The sequence below is a fragment of the Xiphophorus couchianus genome, chromosome 7 (genome assembly GCF_001444195.1).
Source record: "Xiphophorus couchianus chromosome 7, X_couchianus-1.0, whole genome shotgun sequence".
Lineage (NCBI taxonomy): Eukaryota > Metazoa > Chordata > Actinopteri > Cyprinodontiformes > Poeciliidae > Xiphophorus > Xiphophorus couchianus.
In genome coordinates, this window is record NC_040234.1 from 28,344,743 (window position 1) to 28,369,140 (window position 24,398).

At 41.1% G+C, this 24,398-nt stretch overlaps 4 protein-coding genes across 17 annotated transcripts in view; 2 read left to right on the forward strand and 2 right to left on the reverse strand.

The window, feature by feature from the left end:
- Positions 1 to 894, reverse strand: part of wizb (WIZ zinc finger b) — a 34,472-nt gene extending 33,578 nt beyond the window's left edge. For 4 of the 8 annotated variants that reach the window (XR_003596160.1, XR_003596159.1, XR_003596158.1 and 1 more), the window contains exon 1: positions 35 to 892. The gene's annotated coding sequence lies outside the window, so the exon portion shown is untranslated. Of the gene's footprint in view, positions 1 to 34 lie in introns of all 8 variants that reach the window. The other 4 variants (XM_028022598.1, XM_028022594.1, XM_028022597.1 and 1 more) reach the window with 4 other exon arrangements.
- Positions 895 to 3,868: 2,974 nt separating this feature from the next.
- Positions 3,869 to 8,244, reverse strand: pglyrp6 (peptidoglycan recognition protein 6). The gene is made up of 5 exons (XM_028021904.1): positions 8,094 to 8,244; positions 5,894 to 6,709; positions 5,582 to 5,792; positions 5,210 to 5,504; positions 3,869 to 3,957 (listed from the first exon to the last, which is right to left on the reverse strand). Exons 1-5 carry the CDS (start codon positions 8,158 to 8,160, stop codon positions 3,955 to 3,957), a joined length of 1,392 nt encoding a protein of 463 aa, XP_027877705.1. The 5' UTR covers positions 8,161 to 8,244; the 3' UTR covers positions 3,869 to 3,954.
- A 2,023-nt stretch (positions 8,245 to 10,267) lies between these two features.
- Positions 10,268 to 12,928, forward strand: trappc5 (trafficking protein particle complex subunit 5). Of its 3 annotated transcripts, none has more exons than XM_028023418.1 (3): positions 10,268 to 10,388; positions 11,256 to 11,531; positions 12,421 to 12,928. In XM_028023418.1, the coding sequence occupies exons 2-3, from the start codon at positions 11,262 to 11,264 to the stop codon at positions 12,715 to 12,717; spliced, it is 567 nt and encodes a 188-aa protein (XP_027879219.1). In that variant the 5' UTR covers positions 10,268 to 10,388; positions 11,256 to 11,261; the 3' UTR covers positions 12,718 to 12,928. The 3 variants fall into 3 exon arrangements, with proteins under 3 accessions (XP_027879219.1, XP_027879220.1, XP_027879221.1); XM_028023419.1 differs by having other exon boundaries at positions 10,270 to 10,388; positions 11,259 to 11,531; XM_028023420.1 differs by having other exon boundaries at positions 10,304 to 10,383.
- Positions 12,929 to 13,961: 1,033 nt separating this feature from the next.
- Positions 13,962 to 22,143, forward strand: LOC114148262 (mucolipin-1). 5 transcript variants are annotated; one of them, XM_028023415.1, is made up of 13 exons: positions 13,962 to 14,180; positions 15,026 to 15,264; positions 15,627 to 15,788; positions 16,284 to 16,440; positions 17,776 to 17,857; positions 18,331 to 18,427; positions 19,233 to 19,332; positions 19,413 to 19,519; positions 20,059 to 20,208; positions 20,741 to 21,055; positions 21,405 to 21,611; positions 21,705 to 21,835; positions 21,946 to 22,143. In XM_028023415.1, coding segments are annotated over exons 1-13 (1,791 nt in total). In that variant the 5' UTR covers positions 13,962 to 14,137; the 3' UTR covers positions 21,947 to 22,143. The 5 variants fall into 5 exon arrangements, with proteins under 5 accessions (XP_027879216.1, XP_027879215.1, XP_027879214.1 ...); XM_028023414.1 differs by having other exon boundaries at positions 21,989 to 22,105; XM_028023416.1 differs by lacking the exon at positions 21,946 to 22,143 and having other exon boundaries at positions 13,964 to 14,180; positions 20,741 to 20,842; positions 20,933 to 21,055; positions 21,705 to 21,933.
- The last annotated feature ends 2,255 nt before the right edge of the window (positions 22,144 to 24,398 follow it).

Sequence of the window (24,398 nt, forward strand, 5' to 3'; positions counted from 1 at the left end):
AACTGCAGCTGTTTTCTTAAGAGCGACTACTCACTGAAATCGGCCTGGTTTTGCGGGTCGCACGGCGAGGCTGACGCCGTCTTAAGCGCCGTCCGTCATAGTTTCTGGGCCGGGATCCGGAGCTTTACGAGCCGCGCCGATGCTCGCTGGAGGCTCCGACGTGCTCCGCGCAGACCAGCTCGCCCCCTGGTCTCTAGTTGCCGCTCGGGTTTTTCGATAGGATCCCTCCTCGGAGGTGCCAGGCGGAGGACTCCATGTTATTCAGCTCGCAGGCACGCCACGGCAGCGTGCGTAACGTCAGCGGGGAGGGCGACTGAAAGAGTTGGGAGAGGAAACCCACCGGGGGGCGACTTTAATTAGTCAAACTTTTACAACTGTAGGTCTTTACACAGATTATGTGATTAGATATGTTACGTGCGTCTTTATTCAAATGTCAGGACAAATATTTTCTTGCTGGCGAATAGCTATAAAGTTAGCAAACCTAGCGTCTAAAGTGATGTTTCTTATTAATGTGGATTTTTTTTAGGTGACGTCAATTGTTAAAACTCTGTTCTTCCACATTATGTTGGACTTATAACATGTATCTCATATATTGTAATTTAAGTACTCACATATACACATTGTTGGACACATATTTGTCCCTCGTTTGGCGAGAAAAGCATCTGCTACGTCTGTTTTTGTCGATAAATTCATTTAAAATAAGTAGAGGCTGGAAAGCAATCAACGTCTGATTATTAGTCGGTGCGTTGGCTCCCCCTACTGGCCGCCGAAGAGGCATAGCTCCTTTAATACATGTAACTACAAGTAAAAGTCATGTTTTAAGGGAGTTCGTAAACAGTGGCGGTCCTTGCAGGAATAGCGTTCAGGGCGAAGGCCTCTTTCACCCACCCCAAACACAACACACACACACACACACACACACACACACACACTTCATAAATAAAACCATCCATCCATCCATTTTCTTCCGCTTATTCAGGGTCGGGTAGGATGGGGGGAAGCAGCTTAAGAAGGGAGGCTCAGACTTCCCTCTCCCCAGCCACTTGTTCCAGCTCCTCCGGGGGAATCCCGAGGCATTCCCAGGCCATCCGAGAGACATAGTCCCTCCAGCGTGTCCTGGGTCTTCCTCAGGGCCTCCTCCCGGTGGGACTGGTGAGGTGCCCGGAACGCCTCACCAGGGAGGCGTCCAGGAGGCATCCTGACGCCTCCAGAGCCCTTTCTGCAATTAATAAAGAACTCAAATATTTTATTTTAAGAATAAAATGGAATAATTAATGGATCTATATATCTATAATTCTGCTACATAATATGTATTATATAAATCTGATGTGTGATCTGCTTTTTCTCCTTGTTCATCACCCTCAGCACAGGCTCCCCTCAGGGCTGCGTCCTGAGCCCTCTGCTGTTCACTCTGATGACACACGACTGCGTCCCCAGGTTCGCCACCAACCACATCGTGAAGTTCGCGGACGACACAACGGTGGTGGGCCTCATCAGAGACGACAACGACCTGGACTACAGAGAGGAGGTGGAGCAGCTGGTGGACTGGTGCAGAGACAACAGCCTGATCCTGAACGTTGACAAGACGAAGGAGATGATCGTCGACTTCAGGAAGAACCGGCCCAGCCACGCTCCACTGCTCATCAATAGCTCGGCTGTGGAGGTGGTCAGCAGCACCAAATTCCTGGGGGTGCACATCACTAACGACCTCACCTGGACTGTGAACACCACGTCTCTGGTCAAGAGGGCACAGAAACGCTTGTATTTCCTGCGGAGGATGAGAAGAGCACACCTGCCCCCGCCCATCCTCAAGACGTTCTACAGAAGCACCATAGAGAGCATTCTGACCAGCTGCCTCTCTGTGTGGTGTGGAGGCTGCAGCGCCTCCGACTGGAAGAACGTGAGGAGAGTGGTGCGGACAGCAGAGAGGATCATCAGGGCCCCCCTTCCCTCCATTCAGGACATTTCATCCCAGCGCTGCGTGTCCCGAGGCCGAAACATCATCAGTGACCCCTCACACCCCCACCATGGACTGTTCTCCCTGCTGCCCTCTGGAAAGAGGTTCTGCAGCATCCGGTGCAGGTCCACCAGGTTCCGAAACAGCTTTTTCCCACTTGCCATCAGACTGCTGAACTCTTAACTGGACTGCACTCAAAAACTGGTCTCCACTTTATACCTTGCACATGTACAGAGCTAAATAACTTATATTTTACTGTCATTACTGCACTTTATATTCTATATTTATATTTATATCCATATTTTATACTGTATTTTATTTTATTCTGGAGTAACCTCACAACATTGGAAGCTCAAAAACATTGTCCTGAGCCGTATGCAACGAAATTTCGTTCTGTATTCACCCTGTGCATGCAAAATGACAATAAAGTCAGTCTAAGTCTAAGTCTAAGTCTAAGCCTAAGCAAAGTAATAGGTAACTAGAAACACACATAAATTCAAATAAAAACGACAGGAAAAAATAAGAGAAAAGTACATCACGCTTTTACAAGAACACTGAAGATTAAGTAAGAGGATTAGGGCTGCTGGTGAGGAGAGGGGGGATTTAATTTAGACTTTTTTTAATCAAAATTTTGAGGAAAGAAGTCAGAGTTCTAAAAATAATTTTAAAAAGGTTTTTTGTTTTTAAATTCTTTGGTAGTTTTTTTTTTTTTTCTTTTTCCAGTTGCGCTAATTATCTTCTGTAGAACATTTACCAGCAATGAGCTAACAGGAAATGTATCCTAAAATATGTACTTGTTTATTGGTGAAATTGTGCTGCTGTATATTTGTGCTAATTAGGCTTTGCACAAAAATACAGATTAATGGTCTTGCATTCAAAATATCTTCACAATTCAAAATGCTTTAAGTCATACAAGTTTGACATCATTATATCCAAAAACTTAATTTTAGTGCTACAATAAGACTCATATTCTTACCTAATTTCATTTGGTCATATTTAAATATGCAGAGTTCAAGCCAATGTGTATAGATGGTGCCATCTATACGCAGAGGACATAAAGCTGACACACTGTGGTGAGATTTGTGTCCATTTAAATAAAAATTTTTGCACATCTGAGCATCAGCAGATGTGCAGATCGGTGCAGTCTGAGCCAAAAAGTCAATGATAACAGCAGCAGAAGCGCTGACGGAAAAAGAAGTTTGCATGAGATACAAGATTTCAACACGGAGTCAGCTGGGAACGTTTGCAACTGTTGTTATGATAGTGCAATCAGTGGAAGGCCGTACAAATGTTTCCAGTGCCGAAGGTTTGCCTAGGAAACAGACTGTCTCCTCTCTACGACGCTGAAAAAGGCAGCAGAGTTTTTTTTTTCTCATGAAAACATCAGCAACGACCGGGGGAGGGGGGGGGGGGGGGGGGGGGGGGGGGGTTGAGAGAAAGTGATCCGCTTAGAGGAGGCAGTATTTCATCTGTTATAACAGGAGACGTGTTGGTGCAAGTCTTGTTAAGCTACGTTTGGGAATGATTATAGTAGCTCTGCTGCCTCAGGAAAGGCTTTGATTCTATCGCATCATATGGTCTGAAAAAATGGGATTTGGAAGGACTTTGAATTTGCACGAACAAAATAATGACATCCTGCATCTTTAAAGAGCTCGCAATTGCCCAAGCAGTTTCTAGAACACGGTTTAGTCACTTCTGGGCCTGTAGGATGTGGGTTTCCGTCTAAAACTTTACTGGATAAAAAAAATTAGCCTTTAATATTTAAGCATTTCCTTAAAATACCCCATAATCATCAAGGAAATCCATAAAAATCCATTTCACATAGGAGGCCCTGCCAAAGTGCTCACACCCATTGAATATTTCATACGTTGTTTCATTTTACATGTTAGACCAATACAAAGAATTACATGATTAATAGGAGCAGAAAAACTCTTTATTGTATGTTTCTTTTGTCTTCGTTCTTCATCTTCCCAAGCTCATGGTTTTTGTGTCTTGACTTACTGTAAAGAAGAAAGAAATATGTAAGAAAATATAAGTAAACGGAACAAATCTTTTACTTTTAAGCAACACTGTAAAAAACACTTTAATGAACGTTGCATTCGCAAAGACTTTATGACACGAATAGTGCAAATGTGAAGGAAATATACAAGATTCTTAAAACTATGGTGCGACTTCAAAACTAAGCAAAGTAGAAAAAAAAAATCCAAGTCCTCTTGTACAAATATTTTACAATGTCTCTCAGTATGGTGAGATTTGGAAACTTCAGTAGGCTATCTACTGAGGTGTTTAAGAGCTGCGGCATGAAACAGAAACAAAACATTGTGTCCGAGGAATCGATTCTCTTGAGGCAACCTTGAACTTTTGAGTCGGCTCACTCTGGTGAAGAGACGTCCAAGACTTCTGTAACTAATGTTTTAGGGCTTTGAGCCTTTGAAGTGAAATAGTTTTAATAAAATCCCAATGGACAAATAAAGTAAATATCATCCCGGAAGAATCTGTATCATTAACTAACTTTAAGTATGAAGGAATAAAGTATAGAGTTGGCTTTACATACAGAAGAACAGTACATTCAGACAATAAACCAATAATGATAAATATCGCAATAGACATGTCGTCAACTGCAATAGATAATACATCTTGTACGATATTCAATAATTTCACTGATCTCCAATCCATAACTGCACAGCATTCTGGGAGATGTAGGCAGAGGAAAGAGTTTAGCCACTCAACCTCTCAAGGCCAGCTAAGCTAGCTCTGTGGCATGAGCTAACTCACTCATTGGTTACCTAGCAACAACTTGAGTAACTTGCTATTTAACGTTTTGCCACCATGCCTCCTAACTGCGTAAAAATAAAAAACAACAGTGTGAAAACTGAGGATAAAACAGCAAAGAACACGTCACCAGACTGGTAGTATTTCATAAACATAAAAAGAAAAACTAACCAATAATTATTAATATTGACTGATGTGAAACTCATATGTTGTTATACGTTTATCATCCAGCCCTATGCCACATTATTCTGATTTTTATTTGTGGACATATAAATAACTGCTAATTGATCAGCTCTAGCTTATGTGGCTTTGGTTACTAACAACCAACCACTTTCAAGACTCATTTCTAATGCAGTTAAAAAAAAAGAAAACCCCGCAACCATTATGTTTTCAGCTTCATTTCTTAGAGCTCACAATTTCCCGTTGCACGTTTCCTGTTCCTAGAGACACTACTTAGTATAATGGAGGATTCCTACGTACCCCAAAGTGTTCCCAGCCACTGATTTCTTTGTAGAAGGCGTCTCCTGGACAGGCTGTGCTCACCACATCTCTGTGCCCTTTCAGGGTGTAGGAGGACACTAGTCCACCTCTGTCTACTGCACAGGCTGCCAGCTGATCTCTCACCAGACTCATGGCATGCTGAGACGGCAGATTGGTTTGGTAGTTCCCAATAAAGGACACACCGTAGCCTCTAGAGTTTTGTCCGGAGGTGTGGGCTCCCTGGATGTTCCAGCCCCGGCCCTCGTAGATGTACCCGTCAGAGCCAGCAACAAAGCTATGAAAGGATTTCATTGTAAGATTAGTTCCAACCTTTGGCATGCAGAAGTAATCTTATAATGCTGTGGAGTTTACCTATATCCAATGTCATCCCAGCCTCTGTCTTCTTGGTGGTAGCGCTGCATGGCTCGCATGTCCGCAGAGCATTTCTCAAAGGTCAAGCAAGGCTCGCTTGGTGTGTCGGTGTGATGGATGAACAAGAAGGGCAGAGGCAAGGAGAGGTAGGTGGGTGTTCCTCTGTACGGCTCAGCGCCCCACGTACATCGAGAAATGATGGGCGGGCAATCTATGAAGACATAGTAGGCACTAAATGTTTACTTACAACATTCTTTTCTGTTCTTGAATTCTTTCAAATCTTTCAGTTTGTTGGTCTGATCTCATGCTTACCCAGGTACATCTGAACAAACTCTTTTATTGCCTTTCTCACCACAGCCCGCAGCTTCCTCTTAGTCTCCAACTTCATCTCTGGTTGTCCTGTTAGCCTTTGTTGCAGTTCCACGGTCGTCATCGTCTTTTTCATCAGGGGAGAAGGGAAGACCAAAAGTTGGAAGTTCTCCCTGCGACGTTGACTGATGAGACGTGGGGCACTGTCCATTCCCTTCCTGTCCAGTCGGTGGCTATAGTACTCCTTCAACAGACTGCTGAGCTTGAGAAGACGACTGGAATTGGCTGAAATCTCCGTCCCCAATATCCTGCCGTCCATTCTTCCGTTGATCTGAGCTGTTGTGAGCAGATTTGGTTTGCCGGAGAGCGTGAAGACTTGAGGAGACGTTACGTTGTTCCAGCATCCATCAGGCCCGAGGAGATGTGTGCCCGAAGAATGACGTCTGAAAGAAACATCAAGATCTTTGGCAAAAGTGAGCTGGAAGTGAGCTTGACGTTTAGTCTTGAGGAGGCCCGCTTCGATGCCCAAGAGGAGCGGTGCGATGGTTACTGTGGTACCGTCTGGGGTCAGAACCACGCCTTCTTCTTTGAAATCTTCCAGCACCCTGTGATGCACAGCCTTGCGAAAGTATTCAGAGAGGTTAGCAGGCATTTCAGAAGCAGCTTGAGCGTCTGGAAGGAAGTGTCGGATGAAGGCATCATTTAGGCCAGCTGCTCTGCGCAACCTCTTCAACACAGTAGCTGGATCTGAGCCAGGGTCCTCATCTTCTATCTGCTTTACAGCCCTGATGAAGTCTTCCATGTGGTATGAAAAGGAGGCTGGAGACAAAAACATGTCTTTCACATATTAAAATAAGCACCTTTTGATGACCATCAATATGGCCTCAATATATTGAGAACTGAACTGAAGTTCTCTAAAGACGGACACAGTTAGCTAGCAATGTCCTGGAGTAGCTTAACACCGGTCTGTGAAATGGCTACTTAGCTAATGTTAGCTTGTTGTTGAACCCTTTTATCTCTTGTTCCAGAAACAGTTTTCTAACTATATTATTACTATAGCATATGCAATACAATTGGTCAACCTTTCTGATAAAGACTTTTCGAGGGGAAGGCAAATATTCTACTAATGGGACAAACTAATTTGACTGAAAAACACATTTTTTAACATGTCTTTTAAGTTTTAACACTGGATACTGATTAAACTAAAAATAAATAAGTTAAATATCTTTTCCAAGTTTTAAGATTGAATGCGATGGTCTTGACAAAAACTAATATAAAGTATAAATTCCCGCAAAAATAGACGCTCTAAAGATGTGTTTTAAGTTTGAACACTGAATGCTAACTAAAGGTGATTTGTTCTTTTTGAAATAAATAAATAAATACATACATAAATGTTATTAATAGCTTTAAATTGAAATAGTGGATGTTACTCTTTTAAAAAAAAAAGAAACTCAAATCTTAACAATGAATCTTCCTGCATGAAGCCATTTCTGGTCAATGAAACTAATTAACACATTTACAGTAAGTTTCTTTAAAGTTCCACTTTTGGGCTGTCCATAATGAAACAAAATCTGACAGAAATCATTTTTCTGGGGTCAGCAAAATTTTCTTCCTCTGTCTGAGGGAAATAGGGCCATTGACAAAAATATAAATACTGTATAAATCATTGTCTAAAACCTCACAGGAAAAAGAATAGAGGTGAAATCTGGTCAGATCAGAATCCCAAGTCTTCAAGAAAATGTTGTTGAACATTTTATAACACTACTTATAAAAGTAAAACTAAAAAAATACAAATACGTGTGCAATAGACTCATAGAGAAATTATAATTCTGACTTTGTTCAGGCGAAGGCTGAAAAACAATACTGGTTATTCCCAGCATTAGATTAAATAGTAGTAAACTTTTAGCTTCCAAATCAAACTCTGGGTGAGTAACAGATGCCCTAAGACGCCTAACATAATTTTAGAGGATTATAATCTTCCCAATCATGTTATTTTTAAGCAATGCTGACCTTGAGTTTTGCAAAAAAGAAAAAATTTAATTACCTTAACACAATCATACACTTAAAAGTGTTTTCCTTCATTATGGATCAAGGAATAATAACGAATGAGCCAGAGACTGATTTGATCACAAAACAGTGCGTGTAAAAAAATAAATGCAATTTTTAAAAAAAGAAAAAGTGAAAAGAAGCAGATAATGTTTACCTTCTGCATACTTGCTGACCAGCAGAACCAGAAGAGCTAGGGTCAGTTTCCACCAGCCTTTATCCATCTTGAGCCGTGCACACTTTGAGGTCCAGGCTCCAAATGCGCTCACCTTGGTCGTTTCCCTCTCATTTATAGATGTGGCCGCACGCGGAGTGTGGTTATGCAACAGCCTCGCGCGCGCTCCGGACGGATTATGTTTGCTATTAATCCGCCGATATAAGCAACGTGGGAAACGGTCACCTGTGAAACGAGCCACGGGCGTCGTTCTGAACTGAGCGGCGGGGAAAACAACACAGCTGAGTCCAGCTTCTGTCACAACGGAGACGGACATTGAGAAAGTTGCCATTTCTGTCATAAATCTCAGTCTGTGTCGTTAACGTGGCCACTGTATAAATTAGGGCCGCTCCTCTCTGAGGCAATAGTGTTTGCTCTTGTTAATAATAATAATATTAATAATCGCTGGGGCATCCCAGCCTGCAAAACCGAGGAAGTTCCAAAATCATAAATCACGTGTTCCGGTGTTATGGCTGATTTGTATGTGCGCACTAATCAGATGTTCCCTCCGCAGCACTGTGACATTAGCGAATGTGCAGAAAACCCAGAAGTTCCGCGAAGATTGTTAACGCACCGACTTGAAGAGGAGAAAGGGAAGTACGACGTTGCCTGGGTGATATGTAAAGTCCATCTGTCTGTCAGACGGATGTCCGTTTACCGTAACCTGTAACAACGTGGACGTCACGACACGAACAAAGCGACGTTTATGAGAATAAGCTGAAAACATAAACATGTAGGAAAGTTTTATTGGCATTTTACGTGATAAACCAACACAAGTTACTGTAAACTGGATTTTTTTTTAAAAAACAACCAAATACTGTACAAGAAAAATCTGGATAAAGAAATCCCCATGCTAAGCTATAAGAAGTTAGTCTGCTACAGGCCATATAAGGAAAACTGTACATTTTAAAAGAAGCTGCTCTGATTAGCCGAGACAAAAATTGGCCTACATGTAAAGCATGGTGGTGGCAGCGTCATGCTTGGGAAAGAGTTCACCTTCCAGCAGGACAACAACCCTAAACATAAAGCTAGCTAAATAGACGCACAATAGGATGGCTGGGAGGGACACAACTGAGATGATAAAAGGGCTCAGTCAAAGTCCAGACATAAATCAAAAATGTGCAAAGCTGGCAGTGAGGACACAAATGGAAAAATGGGGCTGAATGGAAATATATGCCACACCTTTCAGATTTTGGGGTTTGTTTAACAAAACAGACTGTTTTGCTTTTTCTTGAGTAATATATAAAAAAATTTAAAAAAACTATAAATATATATAAGATTTTTTTATTCAAATGTCTTCAGGATCAGTGCTATTTAAAAAATATATATATAAAGCTCCTATATTTTCACACCAATCAGTCACATATCTACAACCAATATGTTTAAAAAAAAATCTGATAATCATATACAGAAGTGGGTGCTAATTACATTTACTCAGTTACATACTTGAGTAGCTTTTAAAAAAGTACTTCTAGGAGTACTTTTACTACATTCTACTGTTTACTTTTGCATGAGTAACATGACGCTACCACTGCTTTTACTTGAGTAAAATGTCTGCATTCTCTACCCACTCTTACTAACTTCTGAATGAAGAACAAACATAGACACAAACACACACCTGGAGTTAATGTCAGAGCGAGACCTCTTGTTCGTGTTCTAATGCTATTTTCTGTCTGCTAAGCCTGTTGGGTCATTTAGAGGTCACGGTAAACGCCATACGTTGCCACTGAAAATACTTAACCCAGTTGTAACATTTGTAAAACGCCTATTTTACGCATTGGTTTCATCACTTTTATGTTGGAAAAATATATTTAGAAATGTTTCCCCTGCCTGAATTTGTTATTTTATTATATTATTTGAATATTTTATATTATTTTTAGCTTAGCTTTAAACCAACAGAATGTGCATAGAATTTTAAATGGTCTGATTTACGTAATTTTAAATTAATGTTAATTAACACTTAATCTTTGTACCAAATACATTTATACTCTTACTTAAGTAGTTTCTTGGATGACAACTTTTTACTTTCACTTGTGTGAAGTGATGCACTAAGTCTACTGGAGGACAGATTTTGGTTAATGTATTCACCTCTGATCAATAAAAATAAAGCGCATCAAATTTGTTTGGCTCCCGCACACTAGGTGGCGAAATACAGTTAAACTCTAATACGTCACGACAATAGGAAGAAGAAGAAAACGGGAAGAAACGCTTCAACGTAGCTGTTTTAGCTTCAGTGAGGTGCGTTTATGTCCTTAAAACATTATTTATACTTAAAAGTTTTGAAAGCTAATGATGTACTATACGTTTTTCGAGGAGTGTATGGTTTTACCTCTGGGATATATTTATAGTTGGAGGTGTTATTGGGCTATAGCTAGTAGCTAAGCTGCTAATACCTATCACCGACCAGCGGGTAGATTTAGGTTAAACCATAGATTTATGTCGAGTCGTAGTTTAACATTTTAGGTTAGTTAGCGTCTAACTCGCAACTGAAACCCTAAAGTTGCCATATTTGTGGTGATTTTTTGCTTTTTCCGATGTGAAAATGCTGTTCCTTATTCCTACAACTATTGTACAAATGAACTATCATCCTGTTTGAATTCTTGGGGTTTACGTAACAGGACCAAATAAAATTAACCTGCTTTTTCCAGCTCTAGATCCTACTCGGTCATTATTTTTGATATAAAAGAAAAATTTAAAATTTGTCTGCTCCATTCAACAGCAGACAACTTAGCTCGCGTTGCTAAGTGAAGAGCTTCAATAATTTATTCAATTCAAAAGTACTTATTGATCTAAAAGGGGAACTAGATGTTTTAACTCGTATTAATCAAGATTCTTCAGAGAGTTGCTGTAGATTCTCATGGCAGTGGGCAGAAATGATCTCCTGTAGCAGTCTGTATTACAGTGAATCTGAAAAAAGCCTCTGACTAAAGACAGTCAAGTTATTGAGACATTCTGTAGTTGACACTGGAAGACCAAAATAGAAACGTTTGATATAATGTTCAGCGAACTAGCAAAAACATGTCAGCAGTTACGTTTCGACTTGCGATGCACCTCAGTTGGTCGCCGTCATTGAGACCTAAATGTTTGGATGCCGCCATTCTCCAGCAGGAAATGGACACGCGGTTCACTCGGGGAAAGTCCACCATTCTGGAGCGACCGCTGAGCCGGCCCAAGACAGAAGTAAGCCTGAGCGCCTTCGCCTTGCTGTTCTCGGAGATGGTCCAGTACTGTCAGAGCCGCGTGTACTCGGTGACGGAGCTGCAGACGCGCCTCGCCGAGATGGGTCAGCGCGTGGGGGCCAGCATGCTGGACGTGCTGGTGCTGAGAGAGAAGAACGGGAAGAGGGAGACCAAAGTGCTGAACATGCTGCTCTTCATCAAGGTCAGTTGCTTTTTTAAACGTGGGTTCGGATTGAATTAGGCGCAGGCCGGGGTGATTAATTAGATTTTTATGGTTTTTGAAGATTTAATTTTTGGGAAAATGTGGATTTTCTTAGTTTTTTTATTTCCACCAATGCACTTCTTGGGTTTCCATTGTTCTCAGTGATGTCAGCACGCTCAGAGCCGCCATCTTGTTTGACAACCATGTTTTAAAACTTCTGTTTATTTGGATTTTGAATTCATGCCAAATATATTACCACAAAATATTAGAGACAGGCTACGATTTTCTTCTTTTGTTTTTTTTTTTATTCAGAGAAAGAAGTCATAATATTAGAAGAATACAGTTGTAATTGCAATACAGTTGTAAAGTAGTAATATGAAAATATTTATGAGAAAATTAACTAAAAATTAAAATGACGAATGATGAGCATCTTGTGAAGTTATACGTTGGTATAGGTTATACAGGTGATACCGAATCTTTTAACACATTGGCATCAAATTATCAGTCACAGGACCACACAATCATACAAACAACTGAGTCCATTTTGAAGGAAGAACTACACAGACAAATCCTGATAACTGAGCTTTTTCTCATCGTAACGACTTTTTTCTTGTAATTTTTTTAATGTTTTTTCTTGTAAATGTCTCCTTTTGCTAATTTTATGACTATATTGTCCAAATTAAAAAAATTAAACTTAAAAGATTCTTGACAAAAATAAAAGGTACTTTTTGAAAATATTTTCTGCCATTTGTAATTATCGATTAAAAACTGGGTCTGGTGTCAGACCCAGTAATTTTTTGTTGTATGTTTTTTATTTTTAAGCCACATCACCCCACCCTTGTTTGTCGGTCTCTATAAAAATAAATCAGATTTCTCTGTCCCCCTTCAGGTTAACGTGTGGAAGTCCTTATTTGGTAAGGAGGCCGACAAGCTGGAGCAGGCCAACGACGACGACAAGACCTATTACATCATAGAGAAAGACCCGCTCATCAACGCGTACATCTCTGTGCCCAAAGAGAACAGCAGCTTGAACTGCGCGGCCTTCACGGCCGGCGTGGTGGAGGCCATCCTCACACACAGCGGCTTCCCCGCCAAGGTCACCGCTCACTGGCACAAGGGCACCACGCTGATGATAAAGTTTAACGAGTCGGTCATAGCCAGGGACAAGGCTCTGGACGGCAGATGAAGACTTACAAAACAGAGCTGCAACGGTTCTGATCCAGGAAATACTCTGATCCTGGTGTGCAGAGGTCCAAAGCTGATTAACTGATGTGATGTGAAGAGACGAAAAGAAGCGTTTTGTTGATCATCTTTAGTGTGTTGTACTTATTTTCATGTGTGATTGTTTGTTTGCATTCTGAGTCTTATTAAACATAAAATAAATACTACAATGAATATTTTACTGGATTTTTTTTTTAAGCCAGACATCAAATTTTAATAATGTGCTGTAAATACTTTTTTATGCTCCCCACATCATGCATTGCAGATATCTTAATACTTCACATGTATCTCAATCAGTGTTTGGTACCAGTTGTCAATTGATCAACCAGCATCAGTGAATAGCTTTTTTTTTTTCTTTGCTAATCAGTAAATACATTTTTAAAAAATTACGATTTTTAGTTTAAAACTGCATCCTTAAAAAAATAAATACTTTTACTCAAAAAGTGGATGAAGTAAAAGTATTACATGTAAGTTAAGAGACGTATACTGGTGCAAAAATGGAGATAATTGTTTGTCCCGTCAGACTGTCAGTTCCCAGAACCACTCGCATAAAAAAAGACTCAAAAGTGCACACAGAGTCAGTGCAACCTCGCTGGACAGGGTAAAAAGATCGTCTCTTGAACACAAGGAAGGGCTTTAGAGGAACTGCAACAAATTAAACTTTTTTATGTGCTGCAGTCTTTTGGAGTAAAAAAGAATAAATTGGAATTTATCTGCTTTTCTGGTTATGTTATAATTTGACATGGAAAATAAGTGGAAATATGATTGTTTTAGTTTATTCCTGTTCACTTTTATAAATTGACCTGAGTCCAGAAATATTTTCAACAAAATTCTGAGTTTCACATTTTTGAAACTTAGAAAATTTCAAAAAACCTTTTCAACTTACGAAACTCTGAACATTTTCAAGATTTTTCTAAATTTTTTTCTAGTAATTTCTGAATTTACTCTCAAAATTTCAGATTTTTTTTTTGTTGAAATTTTTGAAGCTCAGAAATAACTTTTTTTTTCCAGAAAACAGAAATCTAGTATGCTGTTGCACTCTTATGTTGCAGATAGAACAACAAAGTGTCTGTTCATTATATCTGCTTAAATAATAATATATTGTTAGGCTGAATAAACACATTTATCAAAACGTAAACAATAAAGAGCCATGATCTCGATATTAATTATACCTGTGTCTGATCCTTCGTCCAGCATCTTGTTTTCCTCTGTGACGTAGCTGTGGTCACGTGACAACCAGGAAGCTGCGGCGGTGTTTACCTTAGCACTGCACCACCGAGCATCCTCAGTCTGCGGTGCAATCAAACCCGATCTGAGGAGATGGGTCCGTCCTGATCGCCGCCTCTCCGCTGGTACTGAGCTGTCTTGTCGCCTCCGTCAGCGCCATGGCGTCTTCGGGCTACACCTGCGTCCCGGACAGCCCCGCAGGTCGGTCCCGCTTCCCTCTCAGCCTTTATTCATGATCGTTTCTCTGCTGATTTTCAGGAACAACAACAAAAAATAATAAAATAAAATAAAATCTTTCGGGTTCCACCTTTTCTTCGACAGAGTGCTTTGTGTTTTAACTGGATCTATACTTGAGGACAGCCTGTACAGGTGGATAAAAGCTTAAAGGGACATTCTGTAGATATAAGGCTTTAGAGGAGTGTGGAGCTTGGATCTACGTCATAGTCTGTCGCTGTGATCAGGTGTCCTTTCCGTGGTTATACAGGGTTTTTTTTTCTTTTATTCTAATATTCTGCTTATGTGTGTGGCGTCTGAAAGTATTCACACCCTTGCCATTGTACGTATTCTGATGAAAGCAACAGAATATTTTATATTCCGAGTGGAAACATATTTTCATACAGATATGAAAACATGTGGGCCAGGTTTTTTTTTTAATGTAAGCTGAAAAATAAAAAAATGTTTAATATGTTAACTGAGCCAAAGAGCATCTTGGAGCTCCAGAGACGCAGGTTCCAGTTCTACAGGGGCCCTGGTCCCTGTTGGCCCTTGTCTAGCACCGCCCATGTCGCAGCCTCCAGTCTACCCCGGTATGTCTCTACAGACTCTCCACCTTTTTCAGAGTATTTTCTGCCATTCTTCTGGAAGCACGTCTTACTAAGAAACACATTAGGCTCTGAGTTATTTTGCCAGATGTTTAGAGGAGTTCAAAGCTAAAGCACACTGTAGGAACTTTGAGGGACGGTGGTGGCAGCATCCTCCTAAGGGTCTGTTTTGCTGACTCAACCTAATACCTTAAAATTCTTCAATTCTTCTTTTGTTTTCCTTAGAAAAGCGGAGACTGCTGTCCTCCAAGTCCGGCTACGGATCCCAGGATGTGCTCGGATGCGCTGGCCTGGCGGACCCCCAGTTCCGCGGGCAGCCACGGGATGAAGACGAGGAGGAAGAGGCTCTGAGGAGGAAACTCAAGTACTTCTTCATGAGTCCTTGTGACAAGTACCACGCCAAGGGGCGCAAGCCTTTCAAACTGGGGCTGCAGCTGCTAAAGATCATCATCGTGACCGTGCAGGTAGACGCAGTGGTGACCCACGGGAGCAGCATGTGGTGAGCAGAAGGGGTGCACCGATGAATCGGCCCCGGCTTCCCTAATTTTGGGAGATCGGCCATGTGAAACTGATCCCATCTACCTCCACAAATCAATAGTCACCCCACGTTTGCCAATTTGTCGCTATATTTAGCGACTTTTCAGACTAAAAAAAAAGGTTTTTGGCCAAAGTCAAAATGTGCACATCAGGGTTTTTATACATCGGGTATCATCCAGAAACATGCAATCGGTGCACCCCCAGTCCTCAGACGGCCCTTTTGGTGGCGTTGCTGCGTAATCTCTCCCCAGTCTGTCATAGCTAACGGTGTCTTCCCTCTGCCTCCCAGTTGGTGCTGTTCGGTCTGAGCAACCAGATGGTCGTGACATTCAAGGAGGAAAACACGGCGGCATTCAAGCACCTGTTCCTGAAGGGTTACCAGGACAACCGTCCCCAGGCTGTCCACACTCAGTCGGAGCTGTACAGCCGCATCAGCTTCGTCGTAGAGCAGGTGGCTCGGACATTCCCAAGACGGAAATTTACAGTGCCTTTCAAAAGTATTGGCACCTCAAAACGTCAATGATTTTTACTGAGGTTTTTATCAGATAAACCAACACAAAGCTGTGCGTAGAAAAGGATGCCTTGTTTTAAAAACGTTTTAGGAATAAAAGTGTGGCATTCATTTTTGTTGAGTCTTTCTAGGACAATCTGTTCCTATACTGAGATCTGCAAATCTTTTGGGTTTTGGAATCTACCGGCACATCTAGAGAAGTTTTCAGCCTGGTGCTTTTAGGGTTTCTTTTCTTCCACTAATCTAAATATTACATTTTGCAGTTGCGATCTAGAAAGTTTAGACCTAGACGTTAAGTGCACCAGAATGTCCAGCCTGACAAACGTCCGAGGGCCGTTGGGGTGTGAATACTTTTAAAAACTGAATGCAGGTTCAGCGTCAGATTCCTGGTGTTACATTCTGCTGCGCTTTTCCGTTTTTCTTCTCTGTCGACAGTACATGGCTCTACCGCAGATCGCACTGGGCCGGTATGCATACGTGAAGGGCGTGGGCGTGGACGGGAGCGCTCTCTCCCTCTGCCAGAGGTACTTCAAGACGGGCGCCATCGATCCCGTCAACGACACGTTTGACATCGACCCCCATGTCGTTACAGGTGGGAGCAGTTTTTCTCTTTTTGTAGACAGCAGTATTGAAAATAATAAAAGAAAAAGGCTAGTCCAAGCTCAAAACATTGTTTTCAAAGACCGGTTCGAGATCAGGTAATTTAGATCCCCAGCCGATTGCCTGATAAACTCTGGTCTGCTCTGTGGAACATCTCTGCAGAGGGTGAAATTACACATTAGAGTGCACAAAAGTGCAAAATGTCTTGTCTACCCTTAAAAAAAGCTAATCCTAGACCAGAAAAAATGAAATACTGATCCAAGACCAGATCATTTTGACCCCAAAACCAGACTGCTATTCCAAAATTGGATACCTTACAGTTCTTGACTGCTTTCTAAAGGATCTCTGTAGAGAAAGAAATTACACATTAGAATGCGTTCAAAGTGAAAAATTTCTCATTTAGCCTTTTTCTTTTAAAATAGACTAATCCTAAACCAAAAAAGTTTTAAAGACTAGTCTAAGAGCAGATAATTTCATTTCCAAGCCGATTGCATATAACATCAGGTCCCAAAACCAGATTGCTAATCCCAAATTAGCTTCCTTATAGTTCTTTATTGCTTTATAAATCATTGAGTGCATGCAAAGTGCAAGATTTCTTATTTATCCTCTTTGGGGTTTTTTTTAAAAGGTTAATCCTAAACCAAAAAAATGTTAGACTGGTCCAAGACCGGATAATTTCGACCCCAATCTGATTGCCTGATAACCTTTGATCCCAAAAGCAGATTGCTAATCTCAAATTAGCTGCCTTATAGTCCTTGACTGTTTTATAAAAGATTTCCTCGAAGGGTGAAATTACACATTAGAGTTCATAAAAAGTGCAGCATTTCTCATTCATTTACGGAAATTACAGCACATAGAGCAGGACAAGCTGTGTGGAAACAAAACCTCATTCTCCATTTCTGTAGTTAACACCAAATCAATATTTCCATGGCGCTTGTGGAAATCTTTTCTCTGTGTCACATGACGCTCTGCAGGCCCGTCCTCCTTTTTCAAGACTTGTGTGCTCTTGGCGCAAACACGTGAACTCGGTTGTTTTCCCACATATTTGCAACAAACCAGGTGTCTTCTTGGGAGCGGCGCTATTTGCACACATCTGCTGACTCTGCAGCGATTACGATTTGGTGATCAAAATAGCAAGGCAAACGGAAATAAAAGTCCGGCTCCATGTGGGCGACTGTGCGCTCCAAAGCTTTAGGGAAGTGCAGAAATTTCATGTTGGCTTCATGTGATGTGGAAAAAAACCTGACGCCTGTACGGCTTTGAAATGGGACTTCCTCATTCGGCTTTCTCGGTTCTTTCACGGCTATTTTCTGATGTTGTTTTCCAGATTGCGTCGGCCTCGATCCGACCGCTGACAGCCCTGTGACGAGAAACGGCGACTACAAGAATTTCACCCTCCAGTTCTACAAGTTAGATGATTTTTTTTTGTTTTTTTTTTCTCCCCGCTTAACATTATCATTTCCCTCCGGAGCTCTAATTGTGCACCTCTTAGAAAATATCAGCATTTCCGTCCTTACAGATTTATGGAGTTTTCACACTTTCATGTTTCAAATCATCAAACAGATATTTTACGTCAAAGATAATCTGAGTAAATACAAAAAAGGCTGTTTCCACATGATGTTTTTTATTTATTTGGGGAAAAAAACATTATTTATTATTTAAACATTATTTGGGAAAGTCACTCCAGAACCTCCATTTTCTTTCCTTTGTCTTTTCTGCTTACCTTTGGCGTTAGAGGCCAGGTTGGTTCGGATCACATTTTTCTCTCAATACACAACATAATCATTTGAAAACTGCCTTTTTAATTTACCGCAGTTGATTTTGTCTGGTGATAAATGTGATGAAAACAGAAGAGACGTGCTTCTCCTCGTTTTCCCTCCAGGCTGATCAATGTCACGGTTGATTTCCAGCTGAAGGCCATCAACATTCAGACCATAATCAATAACGAAATCCCCGACTGCTACACCTTCGCCATCACGGTGAGCTTCGTTTTCTGTTATTTCTTTTCAGCTGCTTTAAGCCTGAAATGATTCATTCTGAAACATTTTCTTGTTTTGTCTTGCTTTATTCATTTTTTTTATTTATTTCAATCTTATGCAAAAGGAAATCTTGCAGAAAAATCTTCAGAAAAGCAGCTGGAGAGAGAAAACGCTTGGTGTTTGTACAGCCTCTTAGCAGCTGCCATGTTGCTAAAAGCCTGCTGGCTGATGGACTAAACCACACCAGCGCTGATGCTTGACATCTACGGAAGACGATTAGTGCCACTAAGCTTAGTTTCTTCTCAAAATTCTGAGGGAAAAAAAAGTCCAGAATAAGACTTTAATATCAGATTTCTGACTTTAATGCAGATGGACACTTGAAATAAAACAAAACTAACTTGCAAGTAACTTTTCTGTAAGCTATTGATTAATCATTTAAGGCAATAATCCCTTAATATTGATTAAAACACTTGTAGATTATTTCACTTATCACAAAAGGTTTTTTCCGACATTACAAGTAAAATATTATGAGTGAAAAAGTTACTTGTAAGTTAATTTTGGCTTATTTCAAGTGTGCTAAGATATTTAGACTAGAAACTAGAACATTAATGGTAACATTTTGTGTTTTTGCGCTGTGTGTTGACCTGGGACAAAGGTGTTTAAGCTGAAGTTGAAGTTCCCAACAGTCTCGGCTGAACAAAGAGAAATGTGACGGGAACATTTGGTCCAGCCGGGAAGAGCTGCGACCTGCTAATGAGCGAAGCGTTTCCTGTTAGACTCACCCGGGTTCTCGCTGTGCTCTCAGATCGCCTTCGACAACAAAGCTTACAGCGGCCAAATCAAGATCCTCCTCCAGAACCAGGCCTCCATAAAGGAGTGCAAAGACACAAACGTGTCCGGACACGGTGAGTCACAGTTGAAACGTTTTACCAAAATTTCAATAAAAGGGCTTTAACTCAACTCACTTCTCCCCTCCCCTGATCAGCGGAGAGCTACGCCAGAGAGTTCTTCGACGTGGTGGTGGCGACCGTCTGCCTGCTGTCACTGCTGCTCTGCGGCCGCTCCATCCTCAGAGGAATCCTCCTTCAACGCGTAGGAAACAGAAGCAGCTCTTCTCTACTTTTCTTTATCCCCCCACTCAGCTTCTTCAGACTAGCCAGCAGCAATTAGCAAACACCTGGTGGAAATGAGCATCAGCTGAGCTCGTTATAGAAGCTGCTTCTCAGTGAAACGCCGGTAAAGACATTGTTAAGCCATGTTGTGACGACTACCTGAAGGCGCAGTTTCAGAAAGAGCAGGAGCTTCTTAAAGAGACAGAGACCCAATTTCAAGGCATTAAATTACAAAGTCAAATTTCTTTTAAGTCATACCTAATATATGTAGCATTTTCCTAACAACTGACAGTAACATAGAGACTTGATTGTGCTATAAAATGGCACCATGTGCAGCGGATAGATGAAGCTTTAGGTCGTTTGAAAAACGTGTAAATGGAAGGTAAACAGATAGCTGCTGTTGTTGCTGTAGCTCCAAGACGAACACAAACATCTGCTGCTCAACTGTGTCATCAATATCTGCCCTCATATGTAACTGGGATGTTTGGAGTCCTGATCGTGTTCCCTCTCCCGAAACAGGAATACGTTCAGTTTTTCAAGCACAAACTGGAGCGCAAGGTGAGCTGGGGGGACAGGATGGAGTTCATCAACGGCTGGTACATCCTGCTCGTCATCAGCGACGTGTTTACCATCGTCGGCAGCTTCATCAAGATCGGGATAGAGTCCAAGGTGGGTTCAGCGCGCCGTCAGGAACACTCTGGGTTCCTGTGTGGTCTGGGAACGTGTGGAGTGTGGAAAAATATGATCTTTCTTCTTCTCCTGCCTTCATTGTTTCTTACTACTTCTTCTTTTCTACCTTTCTTTATTTCTTGTTCTCTTTCTTTCTAAATTTTCCCTTTTAAATCTTTTTAAAATCTTTTTCTTTCTAAATCTTTCTTTGTAAAACCTTTCTTTTTAAATCTTTCCGTCTAAATCTTTGTAAATATTTCTTTTTTAGATGTTTCTGAATCCTTCTTTTTACAACAAATATTTCTAAATCTCTCTCTCTCCTCATAAAATGGCTACAAAATGCTGAGAAATCCCAAATTTTGAGTCTGGACATTGTGACGGAATCCTCAACGAATCACTTTCCACCCTGCACATGACGTGTAAAAACAATAGATTAAAAAAAAAAAATCACGTTTTGCCACAGTAGAAATCCTGCCGTACTGAATGACATCCGTACTTATTTCCTGACTAACTGCGATGCGTCGCGTTGCAGACGCTGTCGTCGTACGACGTGTGCGGGATCCTGCTGGGAACGTCCACTCTGCTGGTGTGGGTGGGAGTCATCCGCTACTTCAGCTTCTTCCAGAAATACAATGTAACCGGACGTTTTCTTCTACAAGAACCACGATGTCGCATCTTCTCTACGTGTCGGACGCTTATTAAGTTGACGTCTCTCTCCGCACAGATCCTGATTGTGACTCTGAGAGCTGCTTTTCCGAACGTCATCCGCTTCTGCTGCTGTGTGGCTGTGATTTATTTGGGATACTGCTTCTGTGGATGGATTGTCCTGGGCCCCTACCACGCCAAGGTAGGCAGCTCACACTCTGCCGTCACGAGTTTATTCTAACAATATTTCGATGATGAACATCAATTCGTTATTGCGCAGCGATTCGCTCGGAGAGTCGTCTGATGCGTTCGGTTTCTCTCTTTTGAAGCAGGCCAGCAGGCGGAAACTGTCGTCGTTCTTAACATTTCATCGTTAGTGTACGGGATTTATTGTATCGTTAATCGTGTATCGTTATAAAAAAAAAAAAAAAAAGGTAAGAAACGGAAACTCTAAAGCCCTTCCGCTGTAGAGTTTCCGTTTCATGCTTCCAGGTTGTCGGTTTGTAGAATCTGCTGAAAGTTGCCGTTTACGGCGGATTGCGTGTGTGCAGTTTCGCTCCCTGTCCATGGTGTCAGAGTGCCTGTTCTCCCTCATCAACGGGGACGACATGTTTGTGACGTTTGCCGAGATGGAGCAGAGCGGCACCCTGGTGTGGGTCTTCAGCCAGGTCTACCTCTACACCTTCATCTCCCTGTTCATCTACATGGTGCTGTCCCTCTTCATCGCGCTCATCACCGGCGCCTACGACACCATCATGGTACCTACGGCTTCTCTTTGAGCCACGCCCACGGCTGCGAATAGAAATGTCGGGATTTTCCTTTCACCTTCAGCCTCCTTTTCTTCCCCGCAGGCCCAAACGAAGGAGCAGGTTCCGGAGACGGACCTGCACGCGTTCATCGCGCAGTGCACAGACACGCCCAGTTCCGGCAAGTTCCGCGGGCCGGACGGGACGTCGTGCTCCTTCCTCTGCTGCTGCGAATGGTGAGGAGGACGACAAAATGGATACACACACACGTAAAAAAGAGGAGTGAGTGACATCTGCGTCAAAAAGCAAAAAGCTATTACATTTTTTTTTTTTTTAATCTTCAAAGACCCACATTGCCTCTCCGCTGACAGCTGCACTCCTTTCTCCAGACGCTCAGCAGGGACGCTGGAGGCTGGCGGAGCGAACCGCCTGACCTTGGGCCGCTTTTGTCCTTTGGTGCCAGCGTTTCAGTTTTGGATTCCAATTCGTTCGGCACAGTCGCACGTCCAATTAACCTGCCTCCGTTTTTGTACTGTATGAATAATCTGCTGCCTTTCGCTCAGTCTTCTAGGCCTTAGGCTGCCAGACCCCGTAGCGCCAGGAAGCAGAAATTCATTGCTCAAGACTGGAAATGGGGTTCATCAAGTGGAATCAGGGCAACGTTTTGCTTGGTTCGTTAACAAAAGCTGGTTTGCTTACTGGTGAGAAAAGAGCAAAGAGAAACACTATCCACAGTGACACGCCCAGAGGCATTCTTGTCTGTTTCACCTGGTTGCTATTAGTTAGCTAACCGGGCTATATTTTGAATCAGGCAAATGGTTGTTTATTTGGTTTTTAATTTAAAAATATAACATTTTACAATATTTCCACTGTGAACAACCTCAATCAGTGAGACACTGAATATCAAAAGTGAGCAATTCTAGTATTCAATAACATGGAAGCTTTTATTTTAAGCTAATTTGCTCTCAGCATCAACCTTGGCAAACATTAGCTAGCAGTTAGCATGTTAGTAACTTTGGAATGATTATTTTATTCTCTCTTTTTTTTAAAAAACATTTTATGATACTTTGTTACTTTAAAGGGACAGAGAACATGTTACTGTCTTAACTCAGTTTTGGACAGATCTTTGTTTTGGGTGAATGTTTGTGGAAGTTTTATAGATTAGTTTATGTTTATGAGGAAGACGACCTGAACTTATTTGCATTTGATTTCGACCCTTTTTTTTTTTTTTTTAAGTTGTAGATTAAACCTACAAAAGGAAAATCCTATTGCTGCACTTTTAAAATTGATCTTTATTATTCTGTAACATATTTTTTAAAAAAAAGTAATTTAAGCTAGTTTGCGATCTCGTAGCGTTAACCTTCCCTAACATTAGCTAGCATTTAAAAATGTGTTTACTCTGTGAAATTTTTACATTCTTAGTCTTATTCTCTTTTTGCTCATTTTGTTGCACTTTTAGAAAAAAAAATTTTTTCTCTCAACTTAGTTTGTGTTTAAATCTATATTTTTTCCATGTCGAGATTTAACATAGGCAGTTTTGATTATTCTGTTCGTTGTTTTATAGTTAACTTGAGAAAGTGTGACAGCTCGTTATTTCATCTGTATATGAAACGCACTCCTTTGTATGCCTTTAAAAACATTGTTTATGGAAACTTTTGAAAGTGTTCTAATCATTCCAGGATTTTTTTTACTTGTTTTCTGTCGTTTGTGGTTTTTTGCACTTTAATTTAAATACATAAACTTCTTTTACAATCACAAAAGTAATGATTGTAGTTTATTTATTTGCACAGAAATAGTATTGTAAAGCTTTACTTAATTTGACAGTGGCGCATCATAGTCATGAACAACAAAGCGAAGCATTGTAAATGTAATGTATCAGCCAGTCTGTGTTTAGTTATAGGAAGGCGTCCGGATTTTGCTGTGGTTTAATGTTGGCAGCCATTCCTCACTGTGTTTGTTAGCATGTACTTCTGCATTTTTCATTTTTACCTCTGTTTCAGAAGAGACAATAGCAAAAAGGGAAGCATTTAGCATGGAGCGTTTTACAGGGTTCACTCAGTGTTCTGTACTGATGCTGTCTTAATTATCAGTGCACATTTCACTTAAAGAAACCGAAAAAAGGATGTGGACTGCTGTTTGCCTTTTATTTACCGTTTCAATGACAGCTCTTACATATTTTTGAAAGAGTTGTTATCATAGAGCTTTGACCTCAATGTTAGGTGAGTTTCAGAGCTTAAAAGATGGAGAGGTTCTTCTCGTATTGGTGGTACCATCATAAGTTTAGGCATCAGCTACTTAAAAGGCTAAATACGCCTGTAGTGTTTATGCTAACAACTATTAGCATCAGGGGCGCAACTTTGTGCTTTGAGGTGTATGCAGAAACATTATAGACGTGCCGCTGCTACAGATCACGTCATTAACACATGCACAAACCTCTGTCGCATAAAGAAAAGTTTGACTATAGAAATAATTTTCATGCCATTGTTTTGGCGCCCCCCTCTGCGAATAAGTACCAAGTAGCAATACAAGCTAAAAACACTGTGTCTGTATTTTATCAATCCAAACAATAGGAACATTTTCACAAATAGGGGCTGCACATCTATTTTGGTGTGGTAAAAAGATTAAGTAGCAGTCTGGCAGAAGTGCAACAAAAACGTATTCCCATTTTGATCACTTTAAACTCATGGCAGCCATGTTGGATTAGTGGAAACATTACATTTATGAAGAATTAAAGAGGCTTTTATTTACTTTTTGCAATCTGTAAATATTTTATGTTCAACACACAGAACTCATATTTTT